The sequence below is a fragment of the Dipodomys merriami genome, unplaced genomic scaffold (assembly GCF_024711535.1).
Source record: "Dipodomys merriami isolate MVZ:Mamm:240054 unplaced genomic scaffold, mDipMer1.0.p SCAF_68, whole genome shotgun sequence".
In the NCBI taxonomy this organism is placed as follows: Eukaryota; Metazoa; Chordata; class Mammalia; order Rodentia; family Heteromyidae; genus Dipodomys; species Dipodomys merriami.
Window position 1 is genome coordinate 403,425 of NW_027206268.1, and position 26,015 is coordinate 429,439.

The 26,015-nt window shown below is 40.3% G+C and overlaps 1 protein-coding gene across 7 annotated transcripts in view; it reads left to right on the forward strand.

Annotated features, from left to right (window-relative positions):
* Positions 1-26,015, forward strand: part of LOC138815943 (dedicator of cytokinesis protein 3) — a 192,816-nt gene that overhangs the window by 34,590 nt on the left and 132,211 nt on the right. For all 7 annotated transcript variants that reach the window (XM_070005342.1, XM_070005339.1, XM_070005345.1 and 4 more), the window contains exons 3-4: positions 13,596-13,636; positions 25,186-25,241. In XM_070005342.1, the coding sequence (XP_069861443.1) occupies positions 13,596-13,636; positions 25,186-25,241 (97 nt within the window). The remainder of the gene's footprint in view (positions 1-13,595; positions 13,637-25,185; positions 25,242-26,015) is intronic.

Here is a 26,015-nt window from a genome sequence, read left to right on the forward strand (position 1 = left end):
TTGATTTGCATTTCTTTTGTGTCTAGGGATGATGAACATTTCTTCACGTATTTCTTTGCTATTCTTCCTTTGTCTGAGATATCTCTCCTTAGCTCCCTTGCCCGTTTAGTGATTGGTTTATTAGGTTTGAGAGGGGTTAGATTCTTGAGTTCCAGTATATATTGGATATTAGGCTTTTGTCTGATATATTGCTGGTAAAGATCTTTTCCCAGTTGGTTGTCTGTCTTTCTAGTTTAGTAACTATGTCCTTGGCTGTGCAGAAACTTTTTATTTTAAGTAGTTCCACTTGTGTAATCTCCCTCCTATCTGTTGTACCCTAGAACTTTATTCACGTAGTTCCTGTCTATTACTGTAAGTCTAATGCTTCTCCTACTCACTCTTGCTGTAGTTTCGGAGTTTTGGGTCGGACATTGAGGTCTTTGGTCCAACTTTAACTGATATTAGTGCATAGTGACAAGCAGGAATCTACTTTTAGTTTTCTGCATATGGCTGTCCAGTGTTCCCAACACCAATTGTTGAAGAGGCTATTTTTTCCCCCACTGTATATATTTGGCTCCCTTATCAAATATCAGATAGCTGTAAGTATATGGCTTTATTTCTGGGTCTTCTAATCTATTCCATGATCTTTCTATATAGTTTTGTGACAATAACAAGCTATTTTTGTTAATATGGCTCTGTAGTACAGTTTGAGGTCTGGTATTGTGATGCATTGCTTTTTTTTCTTTTTGCCTAGAATTGCTTTGACTATTCTAGGTCTTTTATTGTTCCATATGAATTTTTGGATTGTTTTCCCTCTCTCTCTCTTTTGCCAGTCCTGGCTTGAACTCAGGGCCTGGGCACTGTTCCTGAGCTTCTTTTGCTCAAGGATAGGACTCTACCCTTTGAGCCACAGTTCTGCATCTGGCTTTTTCTGTTTATGTGGTACTGAGGAATCAAACCTAGGGGGGTGGGGGGTGGGGAGGGGTTCATGTATGTTAGGCAAGCACTCTACCACTAAGCCACATTCCCAGCCCTGTATTGTTTTCTCTATCTCAGTAAAAAAAGTCATTGGGATTTTGATAGGGATTACATTGAATTTGTATGTCATATTTGGAGTATGGCGATTTTCACAATATTAATTCTACTTATCCATGAAAAGGAAAGTTTTTTCATTTTCTGGTGTCCTTTTTGATTCCTTTCCCCTTTCCCCTTTCCCCTTTCCCCTTTCCCCTTTCCCCTTTCCCCTTTCCCCTTTCCCCTTTCCCCTTTCCCCTTTCCTTTCCTTTCTCTGGTCTGGTCATGGGGCCTGAACTGGGGACCTGAGCGCTGTTCGTCAGTTCTTCAGCTCAAGGCTAGCTTTCTATCACTTGAGCCACAGCGCCACTTCCCACTTTTGTTTTTTGTTTTTTGCTTATGTGGTGCTGAGGAATCGAACCCAAGGCCTCATGCATGCAAGGCAAGTGCTCTACCACTGAGCCACCTTCCCAGCCTTTCTTTGATTTATTTCTTCAGATTTTTATAGTTTTTGCTATAAACATCTTTTACATCTTTGGTTAGGCTAATTCCTAGTTTGTTTGTTTTTTTTTTGAGGCTATTACAAATGGAGTTATTATCCTATTTCCTTTCTACTTGTACATTGTTGACATACAGAAAGGCTCCTGATTTTTGTGGGTTAATTTTATATCCTACTACTTTGCCAAAGTGGTTGATCAGTTCTAGGAGCTTGGAGATAGAGTTCTTTTGGTCCTTCAGGTATAAGATCATGTCATTTGCAAATAGGGATAGTTTGATTTCTTTCCTTATGTGAATCCCTTTTATGTTCTTTTCTTACCTTATTGCTCTGGCTAGAAATTCCGGAACTATATTGAAGAGGAGTGGAGAGAGTGGACATCGTTACATTGTTTCCGATTTTAGGAGGATAGTTTCCCCATTCAGTATAATGTTGGTCTGTCATATATAGCTTTTTTTTTTTTTTTTGGTCAGTCGTGGGGCTTGAACTCTGGGCCTGGGTACTGTCCCTCAGCTCTTCAGCTCAAAGCTAGTACTCTACCACTTGAGCCACAATGCCACTTCCGGTTTTCTGAGTAGTTTATTGGAGGTCAGAGTCTTAGGGACTTTCCTACCCGGACTGGCTTTGAACTGGGATCCTCAGATCTCAGCCTCCTGAGTAGCTAGAATTACAGATGTGAGCCACTGGGTGCCCAGTAGCCTTTGTTGTTTTAAGGAATATTCCTTCTATTCCTACCTTCTCCAAAGTTTTTTTTTTTTTTTTTTTTTTTTTGGTCGGTCCTGGGCGCTGAACTCTGGGCTAGGGCGCTGTCCCTCACCTCTTCAGCTCAAGACTAGCGCTCTGCCACTTGAGCCACAGTGCCATTTCAGGCTTTTTTCTGCTTATGTGGTGCTGAGGATTGAACCTAGGGCCTCATGCATGCGAGGCAAGTACTCTACCACTGAGCCAACTTGCCAGCTCCTCCAAAGCTTTTTTTTTTTTTGTCGGTCGTGGGGCTTGAACTCTGGGCCTGGGCGCTGTCCCTCAGCTCTTCAGCTCAAGGCGAGCGCTCTACCACTTGAGCTACAGCGCCACTTCCGGTTTTCTGGTGGTTTATTGGAGATAGGAGTCTCACGGTCTTTCTTGCCCGGGCTGGCTTTGAACCGCGATCCTCAGATCTCAGCCTCCTGAGTAGCTAGGATTACAGGCGTGAGCCACCAGCGCCCGGCTACCTCCAAAGCTTTTAACATGAATATATATTGTATTTTGCAGAAGGCTTTTTCTATATCTGTTAGGATGATCATTGGTTTTTGTCTTTGGTTCTGTTGATGTGGTGAATTACATTTATTAATTTGTGTATGTTAAACCAGCCATGCATCTGTGGGATGAAGCCTTACTTAGTCATAATGCATGATTTGTTTGATTTGTCTCTGGATTCTGTTGGCTAGTATTTTTTTTTTTTTTTTTTTTTTTGTGGTCATGGGGCTTGAACTCTGGGCCTGGGCACTGTCTCTTAGCTCTTCAGCTCAAGGCTAGTGCTCTACCACTTGAGCTACAGTGCCACTTCCAGTTTTCTGGTGATTTATTGGAGATAAGAGTCTCACCTACTTTCCTGCCTGGGCTGGCTTTGAACCACAATCCTCAGATCTCAGTCTCCTGAATAGCTAGGATGACAGGCGTGAGCCACCAGCACTCAGCTGGCTAGTATTTTTATGTATTTATGTATTTATTTATTTATGTATTTATATATTTATTTATTTTGGTCTGTCACAGGGCCTGAACTCTGTGCCTGGGCATTGTCCCTCAGATCTTCAGCTCAAGGCTAGCGTTCTACCACTTGAGCCACAGAGCCACTTCTGGCTTTTTCCGCTTGAGTGGTGGTGAGGAATCAAACCCACGACCTCTTGCATGCAAACCAAGCACTCTACCACTCAGCCACTTTCTCAGCCCCTAGCTAGTATTTTTTTATTTGAAGAGCTTTACATCTGTTTTCAGATGTCTGTAGTTCTCTCTCTAGCTCTTTTTTTTGGTTGGATCTTTATCTTGATTCCAAACTCATTATTCCCCCTGTTTCTATTTCATGGATAAGCTTGAGGAGTATTGGTGTTAGTTCATCTTTAAATGTCTTAATAGAATTCAGCAGTGAATCCATCCAGGCCTGGGCTTTTCCTTATGGGAAGACTTCTGATTATTTCCTCAATCTCATCATGTGTTATTGGCCCGTTAAACTAGTTAAAAGTGAGTATCTTGTGGGGAACTTTAAGCCTTTAAATACAAAGTAATGATACAAAGATGGAAATAGTAACTACCCTAGGATTTTATATATATGTACACACACACACATACACACACCCTATGTGTGTATATATATATACGTACATACACTTTATATACATATACATATATTTCTTATATATATATCCATCCATCCATATATAAACACAGACACACATTTATGCATATATCAAATCACATGGTATTTCATACATTTGTACAATTTTTTATTAAAATAAATTTAAAAAGTGAGATGTTGATAACACACTGATTGCTAGTAGCTGTGGGAGAATAGACGTAATATTTAGAGAGCAGCCACCCTCAGAGGTAGATGACTCTGGAAAAGCCGTTAAGTTGCAGTAGCAAACAGTACCATACCAAAAAAAAAAAAAAAAAAAAAAAAACCAAAACAGTAACAGCCACAAAAAAATTTGGGAAGCAGAACAGAAGGAGAAAAAGTCTATTCCAGCGGGCAGAGTGCCCACTGTGGTTGGTATGTAAAGCTGTAGGGGACAGGGTCCAAGGTGAAAGAAAGAGCAAGAGAACATACATTGTGGCCAGAATTAAAATAACCCAGATATTTGGAGAGCAGCATGGAGAAAGGGGTAGGGAAAGGGAGAGAGACAGAGCCTGAACTTGAGAGTCCCTGTGAGTTGCCTCAGCAAGTGGGCTAGGCAGAAACCTGTGACACAGGGAGGTGGCAAGAATGAAAGAAAGAACGACAAACTCACAATGAACCCTTGATTTCAGGCCAGAGGCTTGAAGTCTACATAGCATATCGGCATGGGGGAAGTTCTCTCTTCTTCTTGGCATTTGGTTGTGGCACAGTAGAGGTAGGTCATTTAGAAAGGATCCTCTCTGAATCTGTGGTTTTAGGAATCCAGAGCAAGGGCCAGGCACTTAATCCACTGTTGGTCTAGTTGCAGGGAATTTAAGTCAGAACCATGGAGAGCTCCTCACATAGCAAACTGGCCAAAGTCCCACAGGACTGGAGTAAAAAAAGCCTCTTCCCTTTCATCTTAGCTAGCCATCAAGCTAGCTACCAGAGCTCCAGGGATGAGGAAGGATCAGGGATACTTTATTATGGGAAGAGGTTGTTTTGAAAAGTTGGAGACCTGGAGGGCAGAGCACATGGGGCAGAATTTGCCACCATGGAGTTAGTCACTTTGTATTAGGCTTTCCTGACCCACAGACAGACATTTGAAGGTACCAAACACCTGCCAGTAGAAGGCTTACAGTTTGTCCCAACCAGTCCCGAGAAACAGGATAGCCATGTGTATTATTTCAGGTTCAGCCTATAAACCATGCCCTTTTATTGCAAAGTAAATATTAGGAAGGAGAACAGGAAAAGCCATCTTGAGAGGAAACCTGTTTCTTCAGGCTGAACTGAACTACTGTTCTCTGGGTGGCACACATCTGAAGTGGTTGGAGGAAGAAAGCTAATTGATATTGATCAAGATTTTGTACTGCTGGTGCTGGTAATGCTAGTTGATGTCCTTAAATGACTGGAAATATGTCTTCTCTCTCTTTTATTAATAAGAGACTCATTTTTTATTTTTCTATGATTTTCTTCCTTATTTGCTTCTGTACTAAGACCTGTTATCATATACCAATCTGATTTAAATACATTCTAGTGATGGAATTTGCTGTAATAGTGACTAGCAGACTAGCACTGGAAAAGAATCATTATCATCATCATCATCATCATCTTAGAGAGCTATGCCTAGGAATCACTTTGCGAAAGAACCTGTTTCTTCAGACTGAGATACTCTGGGGACCTGAAAACAGGAACAATTATAGCTCAAGGAGCCTGGAAACACCCTGACACAGTGTCTGGGTAAAAAATGGACATGAGAGCTGGTTGTAGTTGAAGGTACAAAAAAGCGTAAACAGACCAATAATAAGACTGGAAACAGTTAAAAAAAGTCTCTCAGCAAAGAATATGCAGATTTACTGTTGAATTCTACCAGACCTATAAAGAAGAACTTAGATCAATGATCCTGAAAATATTCTGGAAAATAGAAAGAAAGGAAACATTTTCAAACTCATTCCAGTAATTCAGTATTGCCCCAAAACTTGCTGAGGACATAACAGGATATAAATGGAAAAAAGAAAACCCACCTCAATAAAACAGTTGTTAGTCAGATTCAGAAACACCTTGAAAATACCATATAGCATAATCAAATTGGTTCGCTTTTAGAATCATGAACAAGAATCAAAAATTGTCTCCATAGATGTAGAAAAAGCCTTACACAAAATATAATATTTTATTTTTAAAAAACCCACTGAAACTGGGTGCCGGTGGCTCACACCTGTAATCCTAGCTACGTATGAGGCTGAGATCTGAGAATCACAGTTCAAAGCCAGCCTGAGCAGGAAACTCTGTGAGACTCTGATCTCCAATAAACCACTAGAAGTGGTGCTGTGGCTCAAGTGGTAGAGTGCTTGCCTTGAGCTGATGAGCACAGGGAAAGTGCCCAGGCCCAGAGTACAAGCCCCACTACTGACAAAAAACAAAAAACACTGAACTTGTGGGGTTTTTTTACATTTATTATTATTATCTTTAAGTAGTACAAAGAGGTTCCCATTCTACAAAACAGTGTGAGTACAAGGTGTCTGACAATATTGTCATCTATCGCTCCTAACCCATTGTACCTGTGTTTTAAAACATGGGTTAGAGTATGCTAAGCCTTAAAATGGCCTGTCACTAAAGAAAGCTACCAATAATGATTGTAATGAGTAAGTTTTTGAGAATTTATTCTTCCACTAATTCAAGAAGATAGAAATTAAAACATTAATTACGTTTCTATAGTACATAAGCTTTTGGATTAAAAACAAGGGGAGAAACCACCCACATAATTGGGTTTTTGCCCTGAGAGCACATACATTCTTTCTAACAGCAAGGGAAAACTCTAAAACACAAGTACCTGCACTATTTTCATGTCATATACATTACCTAAACTAATTACAGTTTTGGAGGCTGGGAGATCCAAGATCAGATCTCTAGCATCTGTTGTCTCATGAGAGTTTTGTTAACTACTTCCCAAGGACTACATTAATTAATATTATTAATTTGGGGATTAAGTTTCATCAGGAATTCCGAAGCAGACAAATGGAAGCCATAGTAATAATCACTTTCCCCATTTCAATTCAGAGGATTGTATTTTTCCATTAGTCAAGTAACTGCTTCTAGATAGAAATTTACAAAATTCTAAAATATTCTGCAGATTTTTTTTTATTCAACTGGACATGCCCCTAAGAGGATGAAATGATGAGGCTCCAGCACTAACGCAGGTTCAGTCATGACCCTGAATTGAGTGGATCATCATCCAAACAACTTGATTCTACTATGGAGCTTTCAAGAAATAAACTTTTCTTTATGTTAAACGTTGATAATTTTGAGTTGTTGCTTGTAACTGCTAACATTAATTACTTAATAGGTAATATTTAGCTTTTAGTTTTGGTTGTATTAATTTTTAGAAGGGGGGTCCTGCGTTACATATTTTTAGTTGTTTTCTTGAATGTTTTTCTCTCCCAAAAATATCTTGGAGGGGAAGTAATTTTCTGGTTTTACAACATAGATCTTTTGTGCTATTTGCTCGATAACTACTTCCTATTTGAATTACAATAGGTCTTCTGTTCCCCAAATATCCTTCTGATAAGAAGAGTTAGAACCTAACCCCCAAAACTAATTCTTTAAGTTATAATCATATGGTTACAATTTGGATTTAAAAAATCTATAATACTTCCCTAAACTGTTAACTTTATAACTACCAGAAAAATTTCATTTGTAAAATAAATTCCTACTTTTACTTCTGTGTGTATAGCTTCCTTTTAACCCTTAATGATATATTCTAAGAGTAGTGGTAGTATCATACTTGCTCTTCAGAAAAAAAGGTAAGAGCATAAAAAGAAAACTCAAAAGCAAACAGAAGTTCAAGTGATTTGACTATTGAGCTCTTCATTTGGAAAAGTAATTATAAAACAGTGAAAATCAAAACAAACAGCCTGCAGGAGTTCTAAGCCTCATTGTCTTAATTTCCAATTTGCCCTTAATTTCCCATGAGAATACAATAACTCCTGAAAAGCTGAATTTGAATCTTTTTTTTTTTTTTTGCTGGTCTTGGGGCTTGAACCACTGTCCCTGAGCTTCTTTCACTCAAGGCTAGCACTCTACCTACCACTTGAGCCACAGCACCACTTCTGTCTTTTTCTGTTTCTGTGGTACTGAGGAATTGAACCCAGGGCTTCATGCATGTTAGGCAAGTACTCTGCCACTAAGCCACATTCCCAGCCCCTTGAATCTTTTTAATGCACACATGCGTTTATAAATACTATGGATTTGAAAATGTAATTGGCAGTCTAATTCTAATTATCCAAGGTACAAGACAGTTAAACCTTTCAGAGGTAATCTCATCTGCCTTGCATAGCAGCAAATCAGTTACCAAACACTTGAGCTAAAAGTTACAAACATGGCTATAATATAAAATAATGACTAGCATAGACACATATACAGAACAGAGAAGTGTGCTGACTCAGGGAAAGGCATGAGAAGAATAAAATATATTCCCATAGGCCACATAGAAGTTTTCTAAGCAGAAAGAAAAGAGTATCTGTCTAGGTCTAAGGTATAAAAGAAAATTATTGCCTCTCATGCTTATAATTCTTGTTATTCAGGAGGCTGAGATTGGAGGATCATAGTTCAGTCAGACAATTCATCAGACTCTTACCTCCAATTAACCAACAAGTCAGAACCAGAGTGCAGCTCCTGTGTAGAGTACAAGCCATTAAAAAAAAAAAAGCACTGAAGAAAGTAGGAGTAGAAGGATCATACCTGAACACAAGGTGTAATTCAAGGTGTAATTCTAGCTACTCAGGACACTGAAATCGAAGGAGCAAGATTTGAAGCCCACGTGGACAGAAATCTACAATTAACCAGCAAAAAGCTAGATGGGGAGGTGTGGCTCAAGTGGTAGAATGCTGGCCTTGAGAGAAAAAGCCAAGAAGAGAGCAAGAGGATTTGATGAGTTCAAGTCCCAGTACTGGCATACATACCCCTCCCCCCCAAAAAAAATTGCAAAATAAAATTGAGGAAGTTTCCTGGAAAACAATAGAAACAAACTTGTAGAACCCATTTTCAAATAGGGTCACACATTTATGCCAGTACCAGCCTTGACTGTGGAAGCCAGCCTCTTGTTTATGCTTTCCTTGTAGCTGAATGACAGACATGTGTCACCACCTCCAGCTTTAAAAGTTGTGAACTTTTTGCTTGGCCTGGCCTTGAAACCATGGTCCTCTTGATCTCTGCCTCTAGAACAGTAGGTGAGCCACTGCATCTGACTAGTAGTATTTCTTACTGTGCAGATTTGCTGTTCTTTCAGCTTGGACTTCTCATTTTTGTTTTTATTTATTTATTTTTTTGGGGGGGGGATCCGGTCGTGGGGCCTGAACTCTGGGCCTGGGCGCTGTCCCTCAGCTCTTCAGCTCAAGGCTAGCGCTCTACCACTTGAGCGATAGCTCCACTTCTGGCTTTTTTCTTTTTGCTTATGTGGTGCTGAGGAATCAAACCCAGGGCCTCAGGCATGCAAGGCAAGCACTCTACCACTGAGCCAATTTCCCAGCCCGGACTTCTCATTTTTGAAGGCTATTTTCCTCTAGGCAGGACTTTCTAGGTTGATAGAAAATTTCTTAGCATTTAATTTATTTATTTTTTTTGTTGGTTGTGGGCCCTGAACTCTGGGCCTGGGTGCTGTCCCTCAGCTCTTCAGCTCAAGGCTAACACTATCTTTTGGGCCACAGCGCCACTTCCGGCTTTTTCTGCTTTATGTGGTGCTGAGGAATCAAACCTACAGCCTCATGCATGCAAGGCAAGCACTTTACCACTGGGCTACCTTCTCAGCCCCTTTCTTAGCCTTTTAATGATTTGTTATAATTATTATTTGACTACTGTATTTCTTTTTTTTTTTTGTCGGTCGTGGGGCTTGAACTCTGGGCCTGGGCGCTGTCCCTCAGCTCTTCAGCTCAAGGCGAGCGCTCTACCACTTGAGCTACAGCGCCACTTCCGGTTTTCTGGTGGTTTATTGGAGATAGGAGTCTCACGGTCTTTCCTGCCCGGGCTGGCTTTGAACCGCGATCCTCAGATCTCAGCCTCCTGTGTAGCTAGGATTACAGGCGTGAGCCACCAGCGCCCGGCTTTGACTACTGTATTTCTGATGAAAAGTCATTGAGGGTGCTGTTGTTTTCTTCTGAAGGTAAAGTGGTTCTACTCAGCTCTCCAGCCTTGCAGCTGGTGCTTCTGCTGGGTTTCTTGGAGCCCTTTCTTGTATACCAGTTTACAGATTTGGTAGTTTCAGGACTGGAGGGTCATATGCAAAATTTTTGATTTGCTATAATTCACTTCTTTAGGGATTTTTCCTTGAAGTCTATTATTTAGATAGCCCTAAATGTCAACCTTTTTAGTTTTACTGATACGTCCTTTTTTCTTGCTTGTTACTGCAGTGAAATTTGGAGGTCTGTATTTTTTCAAGTCAAAGAGAAAGACATTTTGAAAGGTTTTCAGTTTTGTTTTTGACTCATTCACAGTTGGTTACTTAATTTGTCTTTTGTGGGTTGTCACTGCAAGTCTGTCCTTCATAAAATGCTTTTTCAATGAAACTTTTAAGTCATAGGGCGCAAGGGAAATTGTGCTCTGTCTTCTCTACCTTTTTCATTGTGTTTGCCTACTACCTGTCTACTGTCTGTGCTGCTGTTAGGTAAGGTTGAGGGTCAATAAGCCTGTATTTGTTTTCATTTTGAGAATAACCTTGAAATAAAAATCTTGAAACTTCTTGTCAAAGGGTACTTTTTGTTGACCTGCAGTTGGTACTTTTGATCTTGAATGCTTTGCATCTGGAATTTTTGTAAAGGGTTACTGATTGTTGATTGTTGTGTGGCCTGGTATACACAGAGACTTCATTCTTTGGGTTAATACTGCTTACATTGTTCTTTAGTCTCTGTTAGTACAATTGCAGTGGTACTTTGAGCTAGTATAGTTTCATTTGCATTGGTTCATAATCTAAAGGATGATGCATATTTACTAACGTGATAGTCAACAGTGATTGAAATTTCAGTTTTGATAGCGTCTAGCACAGACTATGGTGGAAGGGTAGGTCATTACCTTTAACATTTTTGTGTTTTTGAGGACTGAACCTGGACTTCAAGCATGTGAGACAGTCTCAAGTTCTCCATCACTTGAGCCATGCCCTCACCCTGGTTTTTTGTTTTTTAAGTATTATGAACATTGTCAGCACTGTCTTTAAACTCTTGATCCTCTGGGCTGTGCCTTCCAAGTAGCTGGATTTTAGGCATGTACCTTGGCACTCAGCTAGGTCATTATCATTTTATTTACATATTAAAATATTCATCCCTTTTACGTTATTTAATTTTTCATAAGTTTATACTCACGACTCAACATTTTTCCAAACTTTTTTTTTGTAATTTGTGTTTCACTTGCTTGTATAACTTAAGATTAAAAGAGAAAAAATATTTTTATTTCTTACTAATTTGAAGTGATTTTTCATTTATATCTAAAATGTGCTTAGCATGTCCAATCACAGAAGATGTGATTCAGAGTTAACAAAGATAAACCTAGTTTTTCTCCTCCATTTCATTCATACAGGAACTAATACTTAGCATTGGTGATGGTAAACACACATATGTCTCTTTTCCACTTCTATCTTTTCCACTTCTATTATTTATCTAAGTGCTATCAGTGTCTTCTTTTTGTACGTTAATTACCATTAAGAGGTTTAACATTTTTCTATTTTTTGTATTAATATATGATCAATCCCTTCTTATATGATTATTTTTATTATTATTATTTTTGTCAGTTGTGGGGCTTGAACTCTGGGCCTGGGTGCTGGCCCTCAGCTCTTCAGCTCAGGGCAAATGTTCTATCACTTACGCCACAGCTCTGCTTTCCATTTTCTGGTAGTTCATTGGAGATAAGAGACTCACAGACTTTCCTGCTGAGCTTGCTTTGAACCATGATCTTCAGATCTCCTGAGTAGCTAGGATTACTGGCATGAGCCAACGGTGTCTGGCATGGTTATTATTATTTTTTTTTTTAATTTTTTTTTGGGTCCGGTTGTGGGGCCTGAACTCTGGGCCTGGGCGCTGTCCCTCAGCTTTTCAGCTCAAGACTAGAGCTCTACCACTTGAGTCACAGCTCCACTTCCGGCTTTTTTCATTTTGCTTATGTGGTGCTGAGGAATCGAACCCAGGGCCTCAGGCATGCAAGGCAAGCGCTCTACCACTGAGCCATCTTCCCAGCCCTGGCATGGTTATTTTTTAATTTAAGGAATTTCCATATTTTTATTTCTTTTGTGTGAATTTTGCCAAGTAGAATATACTTTAAACAGTTCTTACATTCTAAAATCCCTAATATAAAATAGAAATTAACATTATATCTAAGAACGTTTCATTTGTTACCTTAATTTTTAATCACATTTAGTTACAAATATTGTGTATTTAGAGCGCAAATATTTAATTTTTTAATGTGGACTTGTGAGATGTACATTATTGAATTTTTTGTCTTTACTGTGTAATGCACAGTTTATTTTAGGGAGTTTATCATTTTTAGTAACTGTAATAAATAATGTTTACATTCAAATACATGTCTCATTTTATCATTCCCAAGTGAAGGAGCATTAGTTGATTTCATCTCAGAGATACAAGGTTTTACCAAATGCAGATCAATAAAATAATTCAATACATCAACAGATTGAAAGATAAAAGTGTAGTTGTCTCAATAGAGGCCAAAAGAATATTGATAAAATTCAATATTCCTTCATAATAAAGGCTGTGGCTCTGAATATATTCTATTAGAGTGATGATACCTCATTGTAATAAAATAAAGGCTCTGTATGCCAAACTCACAGCCAACATTATGTAGAACAGGGTAAAGCTGAAATCATTTTCTCTAAGATTGGCAACAAAGAGTTGTTCACCCTCATTGGTCTTACTCAGCTTGGTATTGGAAATGTTAGCCAGAGATAATAGGCAAGAGAAAGAAATAAAACACATACAAATAAGAAGGGATGAATCAAAGCATTCTGGCTTACAAATGACATTGATCTATATTGCAAGATTCTAAAGATTCCACCTAAGGACAATATATATCTGATTTTTAAAATTCAGTCAACTATCAGGATACTAAATGAACTGTTCCTTTTTGAACAGTTGGCCTAATAAGGCCACAGTTTGTATGTTAAGGCAAGTTTTGTATACGTGTGTGTGTGTGTGTGTGTTTAATACTTCTATTAAGCTGAGTACTGGTGGCTAATGCCTGTAATCCTAGCTACTCAAGATGCTGAGATCTGGAGTATGGCAGTTCAAGTATGGGCAGAAGTCTATGAATTAACCAGTAAAGTCTCCAATTAACCAGCAAAATGATGTACTGGATACATGGCTCAAGTAATAGAGCAGTAGCTGTGAGCAAAAAAGCTGAGTAAAAATACAAGGTCCTGAGTACAAGCCCTGGTGTTGCCACACAAAAAAAGTACTATTTTTGCTGAGCACCGGTGGCTCATGCCTGTCATCCTAGCTACGCAGGAGGCTGAGATCTAGGATCATGGTTCAAAGCCAGCCTGGGCCGGAAAAGTCCATGAGACTCTTATCTCCAATAAACCACCAGAAAACTGGAAATGGCACTGTGGCTCAAGTGGTAGAGTGCTTGCCTTGAGCTGAAGAGCTGAGGAATAGTGCCCAGGCCCAAAGTCAAGTCCCAGGACCAACAAAAAACAAAACAAACTATTTTCATTTGTAGAAAACAACAACAATATGATTTTAATACTCTTTATATGCTTTGTTTTAGGTTGGTACAGAGGAGTTTCAACAAAAAAGCCAAATGTAAAGGTAAGGAAAAGTTTATCATGACTTTTTAAAAAATGTAGGTAGGACCTGTCCAGTTTGTTTACAGAAGCTATTACTGGTCCATATTTTAATATTTTGTATTACTATAGTATTTGTTTGTCTTCAAAACTGTAAGGGAGGGAGTGGGGAAAGGAAGGGATAGTGTGAGAAAAACCAAAGGAGTTGGTACCAGTGTTCAACAAGAAATGTACTCATTACCTTACTTATGTAATTGTAACCCCTCTGTATAGCAACTTTACAATACAATTTAAAAAATGTATCAAACTCTTCTCTGTCTCATAATCATTTTTCTGTAAGGACAATTGGAAATGTACATTTTCTGAAAGCACAAAATTTGTCTTGCGGTAGCTTATTTAGGCTTAAAAAACTTATTGTTACTATAAAGGTGATATACAGAGGGATAACAGTTTTATATGTCAGGTTATAAGTATGTCTCTTTTGGAATTTCTTTCTAATATTTTATAGAAAGTAATTTGATTCAGAGGCTGAATTCTGTGGAATTAAATGAATAGCTAATTTATTTCTAAAATACAAAAATGGAAAAACATCTAATGTTCACTTGAATACTTCTTTGTTGGTTTTTTTCTCTATGTGCTGACACTGGGGCTTCATCTTTTGCTTAGCTTTTCGCTAAAGGCTGGTGCTCTACCATCTGAGGCACGCCTCCACTTCCAGCCTTTTACTAATTAGCTGGAGATAATAATCTCTTGGATTTGTTTGCCTGATCTGGCATTAAACATAATTCTCAGATCTCAGCTTCATGAGTGGCTAGGATTATAAACATGCGCCATCAGTATATGGCTCTGTTGATCTTATTATTTTTTAAAAAAATTATTGTTATTATAGAGATAATACACAGGGTTATATTTACATGCATCAAGTAATAAGTACATTTCCTTTCATACAGTTTCATCTGTTCCCTCATTCTTTCCCATTCCCTCCCTCCCATCTCTACCCATGAGTTGCATAGTTCACTTTCATCAATGTTCATTGCACTCTACTACTGTACCTTTTCATCCTTTTTCCTCAAGTTCTGTGTCCTCCTCTGACCCTCCCACAGATATGCATGTGAATACACCATATGTAGGTTAAGAATACAGAATCATCTGAAAAAGAAAAAGAGAAATTAAGAAAAAAGTCCTTTGTTTCCATATCTTTGGAATTCATTTCAGTATGTATATTATTATATATATATATATGAAAAGGTGTTTGGGTGTTACACCTTTGTGATTCTCTCCTAAAACTATCTTCTTTTGGTTTCTTTTGGTGTGTGAGTATCTACAATCCAATATAATTTGTGATATCCCAGTGTGTTTTACATCTTCCATATATCAGGGAGAACATATACTGTTTGAGTCTCTGAGCTTGGCTTACCTCCCTTACCATGATCTGTTCTAGTTCCATCCATTTTCCTGCAAATGACATTGTTTTAGTCTTTCTAATGCTGTGTAAAATTCCATTGTATATAGGTACGTTTCTTGGAACCACTCATCTATTGTAGGGCATCTGGATGAGTTCCATATTTTGGCTGTTGTGAATAGTGTGACAGAGAAAATGGATGTGCAGGTGTTCTTATCATATCCTGGGTCATGATGTTCAGGGTAGATGCCTAGAAGTGGTATGGCTGGGTTGTAGGTAAAGTCTATGTTTAGTTTTCTGAAGAATCTCCAGACTACTTTCCAGAGTGGTTGTACTAGTTTACATTCCCACCAACAGCTCAGTAGGGTTCCTTTTCTCCCACCTTCCCACCAGGATTTGTTGTTTGAGTTCACAGGTTGGCCAGTCTTCCTGGGGTGAGGTGGAATCTTAAGTTTGTTTTGATTTGCACTTCTTTTATGGCTAGGGATGATGAGCATTTCTTCATGTATTTCTTTGCTGTTCTTCCTTCTTCTGAGATATCTCTCCTTAGCTCCCTTGCCCATTTAGTAATGGGTGTATTAAGTTTGAGAAGGGTTAGTTTCTTGAGCTCCTTATATATATTGGATATTAGGCCTTTGTCTGATATATTGCTGGTAAAGATCTTTTCATAGTGGGTTGCCTGTCTTTCTAGTTTAGTAACTATGTCTTTGGCTGTGCAGAAACTTTTTATTTTAATGTAGTTCCATTTGTCCAATCTCCCTCCTATCTGTTGTGCCCCTAGGACTCTATTCAGGAAGTTCCTGCCTATAATTATAAGTTCTGTTTCTCCTCTCCTTTGCAGTAGTTTCAGAGTTTTGGATCTGACATTGAGGTCTTTGATCCACTTTGAATTGATACTAGTGCATGATAAGAAGCAGGGATCCACTTCCACTTTTAGTTTTCTGCATATAGCTACCCTGTTTCCCAACACCAATTGTTGAAGAGGCTGTTTTCCCTACTGTATGTATTTGGCTCCTTTGTCAAATATCAGATGCTTTGAGTATGTGGTTTTATTTCTGGGTCTTCTAACCTGTTCCATTGGTCTTTTTTTTTTTTTTTTGGGTCTGGTTGTGGGGCCTGAACTCTGGGCCTGGGTGCTGTCCCTCAGCTCTTCAGCTCAAGGCTAGCGCTCTACCACTTGAGCCACAGCACCACTTCTGGCTTTTTTCTTATGTGGTGCTGAGGAATCGAACCCAGGGCCTCATGCATTGCAAGGCAAGCACTCTACCACTGAGCCACCTTCCCACCCTCCATTGGTCTTTGAGTCTAATCTGTGCCAGTACCAAGCTGTTTTTGTTATTACGACTGTGTAGTAGAGTTTGAAATCTGGTATTGGGATACTGCTCTCATTGCTTTAGCAAATAGGTCTTTCGTTGTTCCATATCAATTTGTGGATTGCATTCTCTGTATCAGTAAAGAATGATGTTAGGATTTTGATGGGGAATGCATTGAATTTGTTTATAATTTTTGGAAGTATGGTCATTTTCACAATATTAATTCTACCTATTCATGAACATGGAAGGTCTTTCCATATCTTGGTATCTTCTTTGATTTCTAGTTCATTTTTTTTGTCAGTCATGGGGCTTGAATTCAGGACCTGGGTACTATCTCTTTGATTTCTTTCTTCAGATTTTTATAGTTTTGCTATAAAAACTTTTTCATCTTTGGTTAAGTTAATTCCTAGGTATTTTTTTGAGGCTATTGCAAATGGGGTTGTTTTTCCTGTTTCCCTTTTCCTCTTGTATATTGTTGGCATACAGAAAGGCTACTGATTTTTTTTTTTTTTTGTCGGTCATGGGGCTTGAACTCTGGGCCTGGGCGCTGTCCCTCAGCTCTTCAGCTCAAGGCGAGTGCTCTACCACTTGAGCTACAGCGCCACTTCCGGTTTTCTGGTGGTTTATTGGAGATAGGAGTCTCGCGGTCTTTCCTGCCCGGGCTGGCTTTGAACCGCGATCCTCAGATCTCAGCTTCCTGAGTAGCTAGGATTACAGGCGTGAGCCACCAGCGCCCGGCAAGGCTACTGATTTTTGTGGGTTAACTTTGTATCCTGCTACTTTGCCAAAGTGGTTGGTCAGCTTTAGGAGTTTGGGGTTGGAGTTTTATTGGTCCTTTAGGTATAGGATCATGTCATCTGCAAATAGGAATACTTTAATTTCTCCTTTCTCTCTCTTTTATATTATTCTCTTGCCTTATTGCTCTGGCTAGGACTTCAGAACTAAATTGAAGAGGAGTGAATTGAGTGGACATCCTTGCCTTGTTCCTGATTTTAGGAGAAATGGTTTTAGTTTTTCCCCATTCAGTATAAGTTAGCTGTGGCATCTGTCACAATCAGCCTTTGTTATTTTAAGAAATATTCCTTCTATTCCCAGCCTTTCCAAAGCTTTGAACATGAATGGATATTGTATTTTGCTAAAGGCTGTTTCTACATCTGTTGAGATGATCATGTGGTTCTTATCCTTGTCTCTGTTGATTTGGTAAATTACATTTATTGATTTGCGTATGTTACACCAGACTTGCATCTGGGGAATGAAGCCTAGTTGGTCACAATGCATGATTTATTTGATTTGTCTCTGGATTCTGTTGGCTGATATTTTATTGAAGAGCTTTGCATCTGTGTTCATCAGAGAAATTGGTCTGTAGTTCTGTTAGGACCTGTGAGTGAGAAAATCCAGAGGTATGGTTAAGGGGGACAAAGGAGTTTTATTAGTCGGTCTGCAACTACCCTATCTTAGGTTACCTCAGAACTAGGAGCAGCTGCAACCTCCAAGGGGGTGAGTTTTTTTCCTTTTTGCTTTCCCTCCTTCCTCCTTCCCACAAATCTTGCCTCTCCACAGGCCTCTCTGCGAGCCTCTGTGTTCTCTGCAGGCTTCTCTGCTCACTGAAGGTCTTTCCATGGCCCTCTCTGCTCTTTGCGAGCCTCTCGGCTTTCCACAGGTCTCTGTGCTGGCCTCTTGGCTCTCTGAAGGCCTCTGGGCTCTTCGCAGGCCTCACTGCAGGGCTCACTGTTCTCCTCAGGCTTCTCTGCTCTAGGCCTCTCCACCCTTCACAGGCCTCTCTGCTCTACACAGGTCTTTGGCCTCTGTGCAGACCTTGGCTCTGCACAGGCCTTTCCACAGGCCTCTCGGTTCTGTGCAGGCCCCTCTACCAGCCTAGGCCACCTTGGGCCTCTCTGTCAGCCCATGCTCTCCTCAAGCCCGAGGAGAGCCCAGTCACTGCTCTGCTCCAGGAGTTGCATCTCTTGCAGACTCTTGCAGTGTGTCTCCTCCTCTCTCCTTGGAACATCTAGCCTGTGTATATCGGTGCCTGGTCCCCCAGTGGCCCCGCCTGTGTGGTGGTGATGGCAGCATGGGAAAGGAAGTCCTGCCCCTCTGCTTCTCACATTCCCCACTGTTTTTTTTTTTTTTTTTTTTTTTGATCCATTGTAGGGCCGAACTCTGGTCCTGGGTGCTGTACCTGAGCTCTTCAGCTCAAGGCTAGAGCTCTACTACTTGAGCCACAGCACCACTTCCAGCTTTTCTGTTTATGTGGTGCTGAAGAAGGGAACCCAGGGACTCATGCATGCAAGGCAGGCATTCTACCACTGAGCCACCGTCTCAGCCCCTCCAATCAACTCATTGATTTTTTAGGGCCAAATCCTAAACACCCCTCCCCCCCCCCCCAGGGGAGGAAGGAAGTCCAGCAGATAAAATAGACCATCTTTGAACTTTTTCCATACAGAATCTCCAGGTTAGAAGAGATGGGCTGGATCTGGGCTGGGCTGTGGTATTGTGTCCCAGCAGTTTCAATGGAGTGTCACACCTCCTGCATAGACTGCACACCTTTCTACATAGACTGGCTAAGGATATTTTTACATAGGGTTGATGGGCTGAGGCCCCCATTGGTTTTCAAGACAGTTTTAGGCAGAGGCCCAGGGCAATTTACCAGGGTGACAAATAACTGGATATAGACAGACACAGAAGGTTTAAGCCTGTAACCATTTTTGTAAGTGTAGTCTCTATACTTGCACACTTCTTTTTTTTTTTTTGGTCCGGTTATGGGGCCTGAACTCTGGGCCTGGGCGCTATCCCTCAGCTCTTCAGCTCAAGGCTAGTGCTCTACCACTTGAGCCACAGCGCCACTTCCGGCTTTTTTTTCTTTTTGCTTATGTGGTGCCGAGGAATCGAACCCAGGGCCTCATGATGCATGGCAAGCACTCTACCACTGAGCCACTTTCCCAGCCCTACTTGCACACTTCTTACCACAGTTTTCCATGCCTCTTCCATTTTATCCTGCCCTCATTTTTCAAAAAATGACTGTGGTCCCTTGGTCTTAAAGGGGATTTATGGGCAAAGATCATCCATCTTCTGTAACTTCTTCAAGCTGACTCAGGGGTGCTGACCCTACTTAGCCAGGAACCTATAACCTTAGACTATTTTACCAAGGGGTTGTCAGGATTAGATGGCCTTAAAAACAATATTACTCCAAACTGAAAATTATATACAACATTTAACAACTTCACAGACTTTTGACTACTTCCAGTTGGAGGAAGGCTGGATTTGGGTCTGTCTTGTTCTGTAAGTCCAAATGTATTTGTTCAGTATATTGGTGCACAGATATTGACCACTGTGGGTTTTTCATGGATCATTCCCTTTATTACTATGTGAGATGGTTCTCTTGGAGACAACAAATGGATGAATCTTGATATTTGATCCCATCTGTTGTTCTTTTTATTTTGATTGGGGAATTGAGTCTATTAATGTTTAGAGTTATTATAGAGAGAAGTGTCATGTTACCTGTTATTTTCTTGATTTCCTATATTTTGCTTCTTACTCTTTATTTTTTTTTCTTTTTTGTTGGTCATGGGGTTTGAACTCTGGGTCTGGGCACTGTCTCTGAGCTCTTCAGCTCTTCAGCACTCTACCACTTGAGCCACAGCACCACTCCTGGTTTTCTGGTGGTTTATTGGAGAGTAGAGTCTCATGGACTTTCCTGTGTGGGCTGCTTTGAACCACGATCCTCAGATCTCAGCTTCCTGAGTAGCTAGGATTACAGGCTTGAGCCACCAGCGCCCGGCTTGTGTTTTGCTTCTTTCTTCTTGGTCTTCTAGTGGTTTTTGTTTAATGTGTTTCCTTGATTTTGATTATTTTTTTCAGATTTTTATACTTCCCTTTAGTATTGTTTATAATGCTGGTTTTACTATTCATGATTTCCTTTTTTGTTTGTCTGGTTTTAGTTTTAGAAGATTTTAGTTTCGTCATCAAATGTAAATGATTGCTTTGCTGTTTGTGTTGGCAGTTGTTGATCTTCAGGGTTTGGATTATACCATTGTAGGCTCTCCTTGCAATGAGAGTTTGTGTGGAGAGATTACAGTGATTCTAATTTTCTTTCCATTGTAATATAGCTCCTTTTTTGGTTTTTCAGCATTTGAAATCAGTTCCTTGCTTTTCAAATTTAATGTTTGTACTATGTTGTCTAGAAGTGTTTCTTCTTGGATCCTGTCTACTGGGGGTTCTTGTATGCTTCTGTAAGGTGGGTGATTTTTTTTTTTCTAGTAAGATTGAGGAAGTTCTTTGTTATTATTTTACTGAATAGGGTTTCGATGCCTTTAATATTGAATTCTTCTCCCTCATTAATCCCAATTATGGGTAAATTAGATCTCTTGGCTGAATCTTCCAATTCTTGTCTTTCTCTTTGATAGGTTCTGAGTGTTGTTTCCACCCCTTTGACCTTTTGTTCCACTTCCTGTTTTATTCTTGACTCCTGATATTCTGGTTTTCTGTTTTACTTATTCTGTTAGGCATTCCATTGTGGTTTGCAATGTAGAAATTGAACCTTTTATGCTTCCGAGATCAGTTTTCATAGTGTTAATTTTGTCTTTTAATGGGATGGATATGTTTCTGTTTTTATCTCCATATCGGTTTTGGGAGTCCTGGATCTTCTTTGTACTCTTGAAATTGTACTCTTGCATCTCCCTTTTTATTTCATTGTCCAATTCTGTCATTATATGTTTAATCGTTCTTTTGTCCTCCATCTCTTCTTCACTTTCACTGAGGTCCTTCCCTGAATTTTTTGTTGGCTTTTGGATTTGGTTTATTGTCTTGATTGTTCATGAATCTTGTAATCTTTCGTTGTGATTTACTCATTTGGGTTCAAGGATTGTCAAGGACCTGGCCCAGCTTGGCTGTTGTTGCCCAATATGTGGTGGCCCGCACTTTGCCTGGGCTAGTTCACCTAGTGTGAACTAGACTTTACTTGGCCCCTGGGCCAGCAAGCACTTGTGTGCATCCCCATGCACCAAGCACTTGTGCTTGCATACTTGCCCCTGGGCTAGCTTAGCCCCAGGCCAGTGAGCTCTCTGCAGTTGGAGGGTACTTGGTCCTGTCTGTTGTGGGGACTGGGAAGGCTAGATTTAGGCCTTTGGGATATGTGTGAGCCTCAGAGGTGTGGGCCCCCATGGGCATGTGGGAGTTTGTCTGTGCTTGGGCCCCTAGTTGGTCACCTTGTAGGTGACCAGCACTTGGCCTTCAGCTTGGACACGTGCATGGCTTGGCCCCGAGCCAGGGAACTCTCTGCTGGCAGCTGGGTCTTGTCTGTGGTGGTGGCTGGGAAGGTTAGATTAAAGCCTCTGAGATGGGTGTGAGGCTTTGGAAGGGGCAGGTTCTCATGGGTACATGGGAGTTTGTGCTGTTTCAGGTTTCCCTGCCAGTATCCAGGACAGTGGAGGACACAGTCCTGGTCTAGTGTCCACCTAGAATGAGTCCTGGTGGTGTCTCGCTGGTGGGGTGTGGGGGAGTTAGGAAGGGCTCTGGTTTCTATGTCCTCTTAAAATATGGTGCCCCTTGAATGGGAGGGAGGGGTCTGGGCCAAGGTCTGTGTGTCACCACCAGCATTGGTCTTGCCTGTGGTGGTGGTGGGGTCATTGGGAGGGTTACTCACTGATCCTTGTGTTGATTGTGGGTTGACCGGTGTGCTGTGGAAGTTCTCTGAGTCTGGATGTCTCCATCTCATGTTGCTGGTCTCTGGTGCTCTTTCTGTTGGCCAGGTCCCTGTGCTGTGGAAGTTTTCTGTGTCTGGATGTGTCTGGGTGCTGCAGTCTCACTGGTCAGGTCCTGGAGTCCTGGGCAGCCACATAGCTGTGCTGTCAGTGTGGGATGGGGGTTGGGGGACGGCTCTTCACAGGTTTTGGTCCTTCTGTGTACAAGTTATTAGTCCCCCCCCCCATCCTGTCATTCTCTATTTGTTCATATATTTGTTGTTGTTGATTTCTTGGGGGAGAAGTGTGTGTTAAGGTCCTAAATTTGTTTGAATAGAGAGAGGTAAGGTGATTCCCTATTGCTTCACTGCTATCCTCTTCTGTTGATCTTAATATTCTTAATTTTTTATTGATACTATAAAGGTGATGTTCAGAGCGGTTACAGTTATATAAGTCAGGTAAAAATTACCATTCTTTTTGGACAATGTCATCACTTCCTTTGCTTTCTCCCAGTTTTTCCCACTTGTCCTCATTCTGAATACTCTAGACAAGCTGGGCATCAGTGACTCATGTCCATAATCCTAGCTACTCAGGAGGCTGAGACCTGAGGATCAGGTTTGAAGCCTGTAGGACTCTTATCTCCAACTAACCACCAGAAAACTCCCAAGTGGAGCTGTGGTTCAAGTAGTAGGATGCTATCCTTGAGCACAAAAGCTCGGGGACAGCATCAAGGCTCAGAGTGTAAGCCCCAGGATTGAGGAAATAAAAATTTTGAACAAGATCGCTAGTGTAGAACACTAATTTTATGTACTAGGTTTTAGTCTGCTATAACTGACCTAATTTATTCAAATAAAATCTATTTTAATTAGCAGTTATAATAGTTAGAACTACGTTCTTCTCCAGTAATACATTTGTAAAACATTATTTTTGGTTACTTGATCAAATAATTAATATTGTCCAATTTTCATGTAAGTTTCTTTAGCTTAATATTTGATGTATATTATGCTTTTTCTTAAATGGGAACATAAAAAATTTCACATTATTTTCCTTAAAATTGTTTAGAGTTTAAACTATCAGTTTTGAAGCATTTTATTAATTTTTTTTTTTGGTTGGTCATGGGGCTTGAACTCTGGGCCTGGACGTTGGCCCCCAGCTCTTCAGCTCAAGGCTAGCGCTCTACCACTTGAGCCATAGCACCACTTCTGATTTTCTGGTGGTTAATTGGAGTTGAGTCTCATGGACTTTCCTGTGCAGTCTGGCTTTGAACCATGATCTTCAGATCTCAGCCTCTTGAGTAGCTAGGATTTACAGGTGTGAGCTACCAGCGCCTGGCCATTTTATTAGTTTTTTCACAAATATATTTTTTGAAGGGGGGGGGGTGGATCCAGTCATGGGCCTGAACTCTGGGCCTCGTCGCTGTCCCTTAGCTCTTCAGCTCAAGGCTAGTGCTCTACAACTTGAGCCACAGCGCCACTTCTGGCTTTTTTTTCCTGCTTATGTGGTGCTGAAGAATCGAACCCAGGGCCTCAGGCATGCAAGGCAAGCGCTCTACCACTGAGCCACCTTCCCAGCCCTATTTTTTTAGTTTTTAAAGTAATAATTATTACCTTAAGGAAATAATGTCTTCACATGTTTAATTAAAACTTCTAATAGAGGGCTGGGAAGGTGGCTCAGTGGTAGAGAGCTTGCCTTGCATGCCTGAGGCCCTGGGTTCGATTCCTCAGCACCACATAAGCAAAAAGAAAAAAAAAGCCAGAAGTGGCGCTGTGGCTCAAGTGGTAGAGTGCTAGCCTTGAGCTGAAGAGCTGAGGGACAGCGCCCAGGCCCAGAGTTCAGGCCCCACGACTGGACCCCCCCAAAAAAAATTCTAATAGACATGCTTTTTTGTTCTTGACATGATTGACATTTTGAGTGTGACAGTTTTTTGGTAATAGGAACAGTTAGCATCATATAGGGTCTCTACTGGTAACTTTCTCTTTTTTTTGGGGGGGGTGGTCTGGTTGTGGGGCTTGAACTCTGGGCCTGGGCACTGTCCCTCAGCTCTTCAGCTCAAGGCTAGCGCTCTACCACTTGAGCCACAGCACCACTTCTGGCTTTTTTTCTTTTTTGCTTATTGTGGTGCTGAGGAATCGAACCCAGGCCTCATGCATTCAAGGCAAGCGCTCTACCACTGAGCCATCTTCCCAGCCCTCTACTGGTAACTTTCATCCCATGTTGTTCCAAAGAACAAGGAACTCTGGATATTGCCAAGTATGTTATGGGGACAAAACTGCCCCTAGCTGAAAACTTTTGCCCACAGATGATTATTTTCCTTTTATTTTCTAATTTTGAAACACTTCAGGTATTGCTTTTCTCTCAAGATGCTTTTATGGGAATCACTATTCTCATTGCATTTTATTTTTAAAATCTTTATTAAATTTCTAGAAAGTTAGAACTTGAATAAATTAATGTCTTATAAATGAGTGGAAAGCTGTATTTTGTGATATTACATCCTATTTATCTTAGCAATATTTGTGATCTGTGCTACCTCTCAACATTGCTCCCAGTACTTGTATTTGAGTATCCGTATGAGACTGTGCACGATAATTACCTTTAAATTTTTGAACACAATTTTTAAAATTTCATGTTACTAAATAACAAAGTACCCCCAAATATAATGGATTAAACTAACAAATCATGGCATAGCATTCATACGAATGAAGGATTTGTTTGCACCACAGGCTGCCTACTGACTAGCCACCAGGGGAAATACTCCCCTGCCTACTGAGTAGGCCAATATTCCCCTGGTGGCATGGATACAAATGGCTGAAAGGTCCTACAGAGAGAGTTTCCTGAGGCCTGATTTATCTAAGAATACTGAGGCTAGTCCAGGATATCTGGTATGGTTATAACTGAAGCATATCTTCATCTGTGGTATAGTTGTCCTCTGTATCTCCTGGAAAGTCCACAGAGTGATTGTAAAGCATCCAGAAGAGCTGAATTACCCTGAGAGCTATTCAGCTAGTTGTCTATAAAGGACTTGCTTGTCTGACAATTCCTTGCTAAGGCTGTCAGACATAAGGGAAGGAAGGAACTGTCAACTAGTCTGTCATATTTACTGTGGTTTTGTTGATCTTTTCTTATCTATGAGATGTTTGTCACAATTTACCTTTTCTAACTGGAAATCTTTTCTCTTTTACAGGGGATATTTCCTGCAAATTATATTCACTTGAAAAAGGCTATTGTCAGTAATAGGGGGTAAGTAATTGTCCTTACTAAATTTATTTATAATTATTATAGGTTGCAGAAGAATTCTATGTGTGTCTTTTTGGTTCATGGTATGAAGCATATTATTGACAAGTTTTTATATAGAAAATATGTATTCCTTATTTATAACCTTGAGGATATAAATAAAAAATACAGTATCTGGTGAAGTAACTCTTAGTTGTGAATTTTATTAAAAAGATATATATATATATATATGTATATATATATAGTATGCTAAAATATATGTGTACCATTTTGGGAGTAATTGATAGATTAGCAGCTTAGCAATGATTTTGTAATGTTTCTATATATCAAAGTGAAGGAAACTTAAGATCTTTTATTTGCAAGCAGAAATTGACCAATTTAGAAAAAAATTTTTTATGAGTCTGAGCATTGAACACAAAGCCTTATGCATGCTAGACAAGCACTCTACTAATGAGTTATATCCAAGTTAATTTTTTGTTTTTTGTTTTTTTGTTTTGGTCATGGGGCTTGAACTCTGGGATTGGGCACTGTCCCTCAACTCTTCAGCTCAAGGCGAGTGCTCTACTACTTGAGCCATAGCACCACTTCCAGTGTTCTAGTGGTTTATTGAAGATAAGAGTCTCATGGACTTTCCTGCCTGGCCTGGCTTTGAACCTTGATCCTCATATCTCAGCCTCCTGATTAGCTAGGATTATAGACATGAACCACCTGCACCGGACCATTTTGTGTTTTTGGTTTCTGTTTTTTTTGGGGGAGGTCTGGTCGTGGGGCCTGAATTCT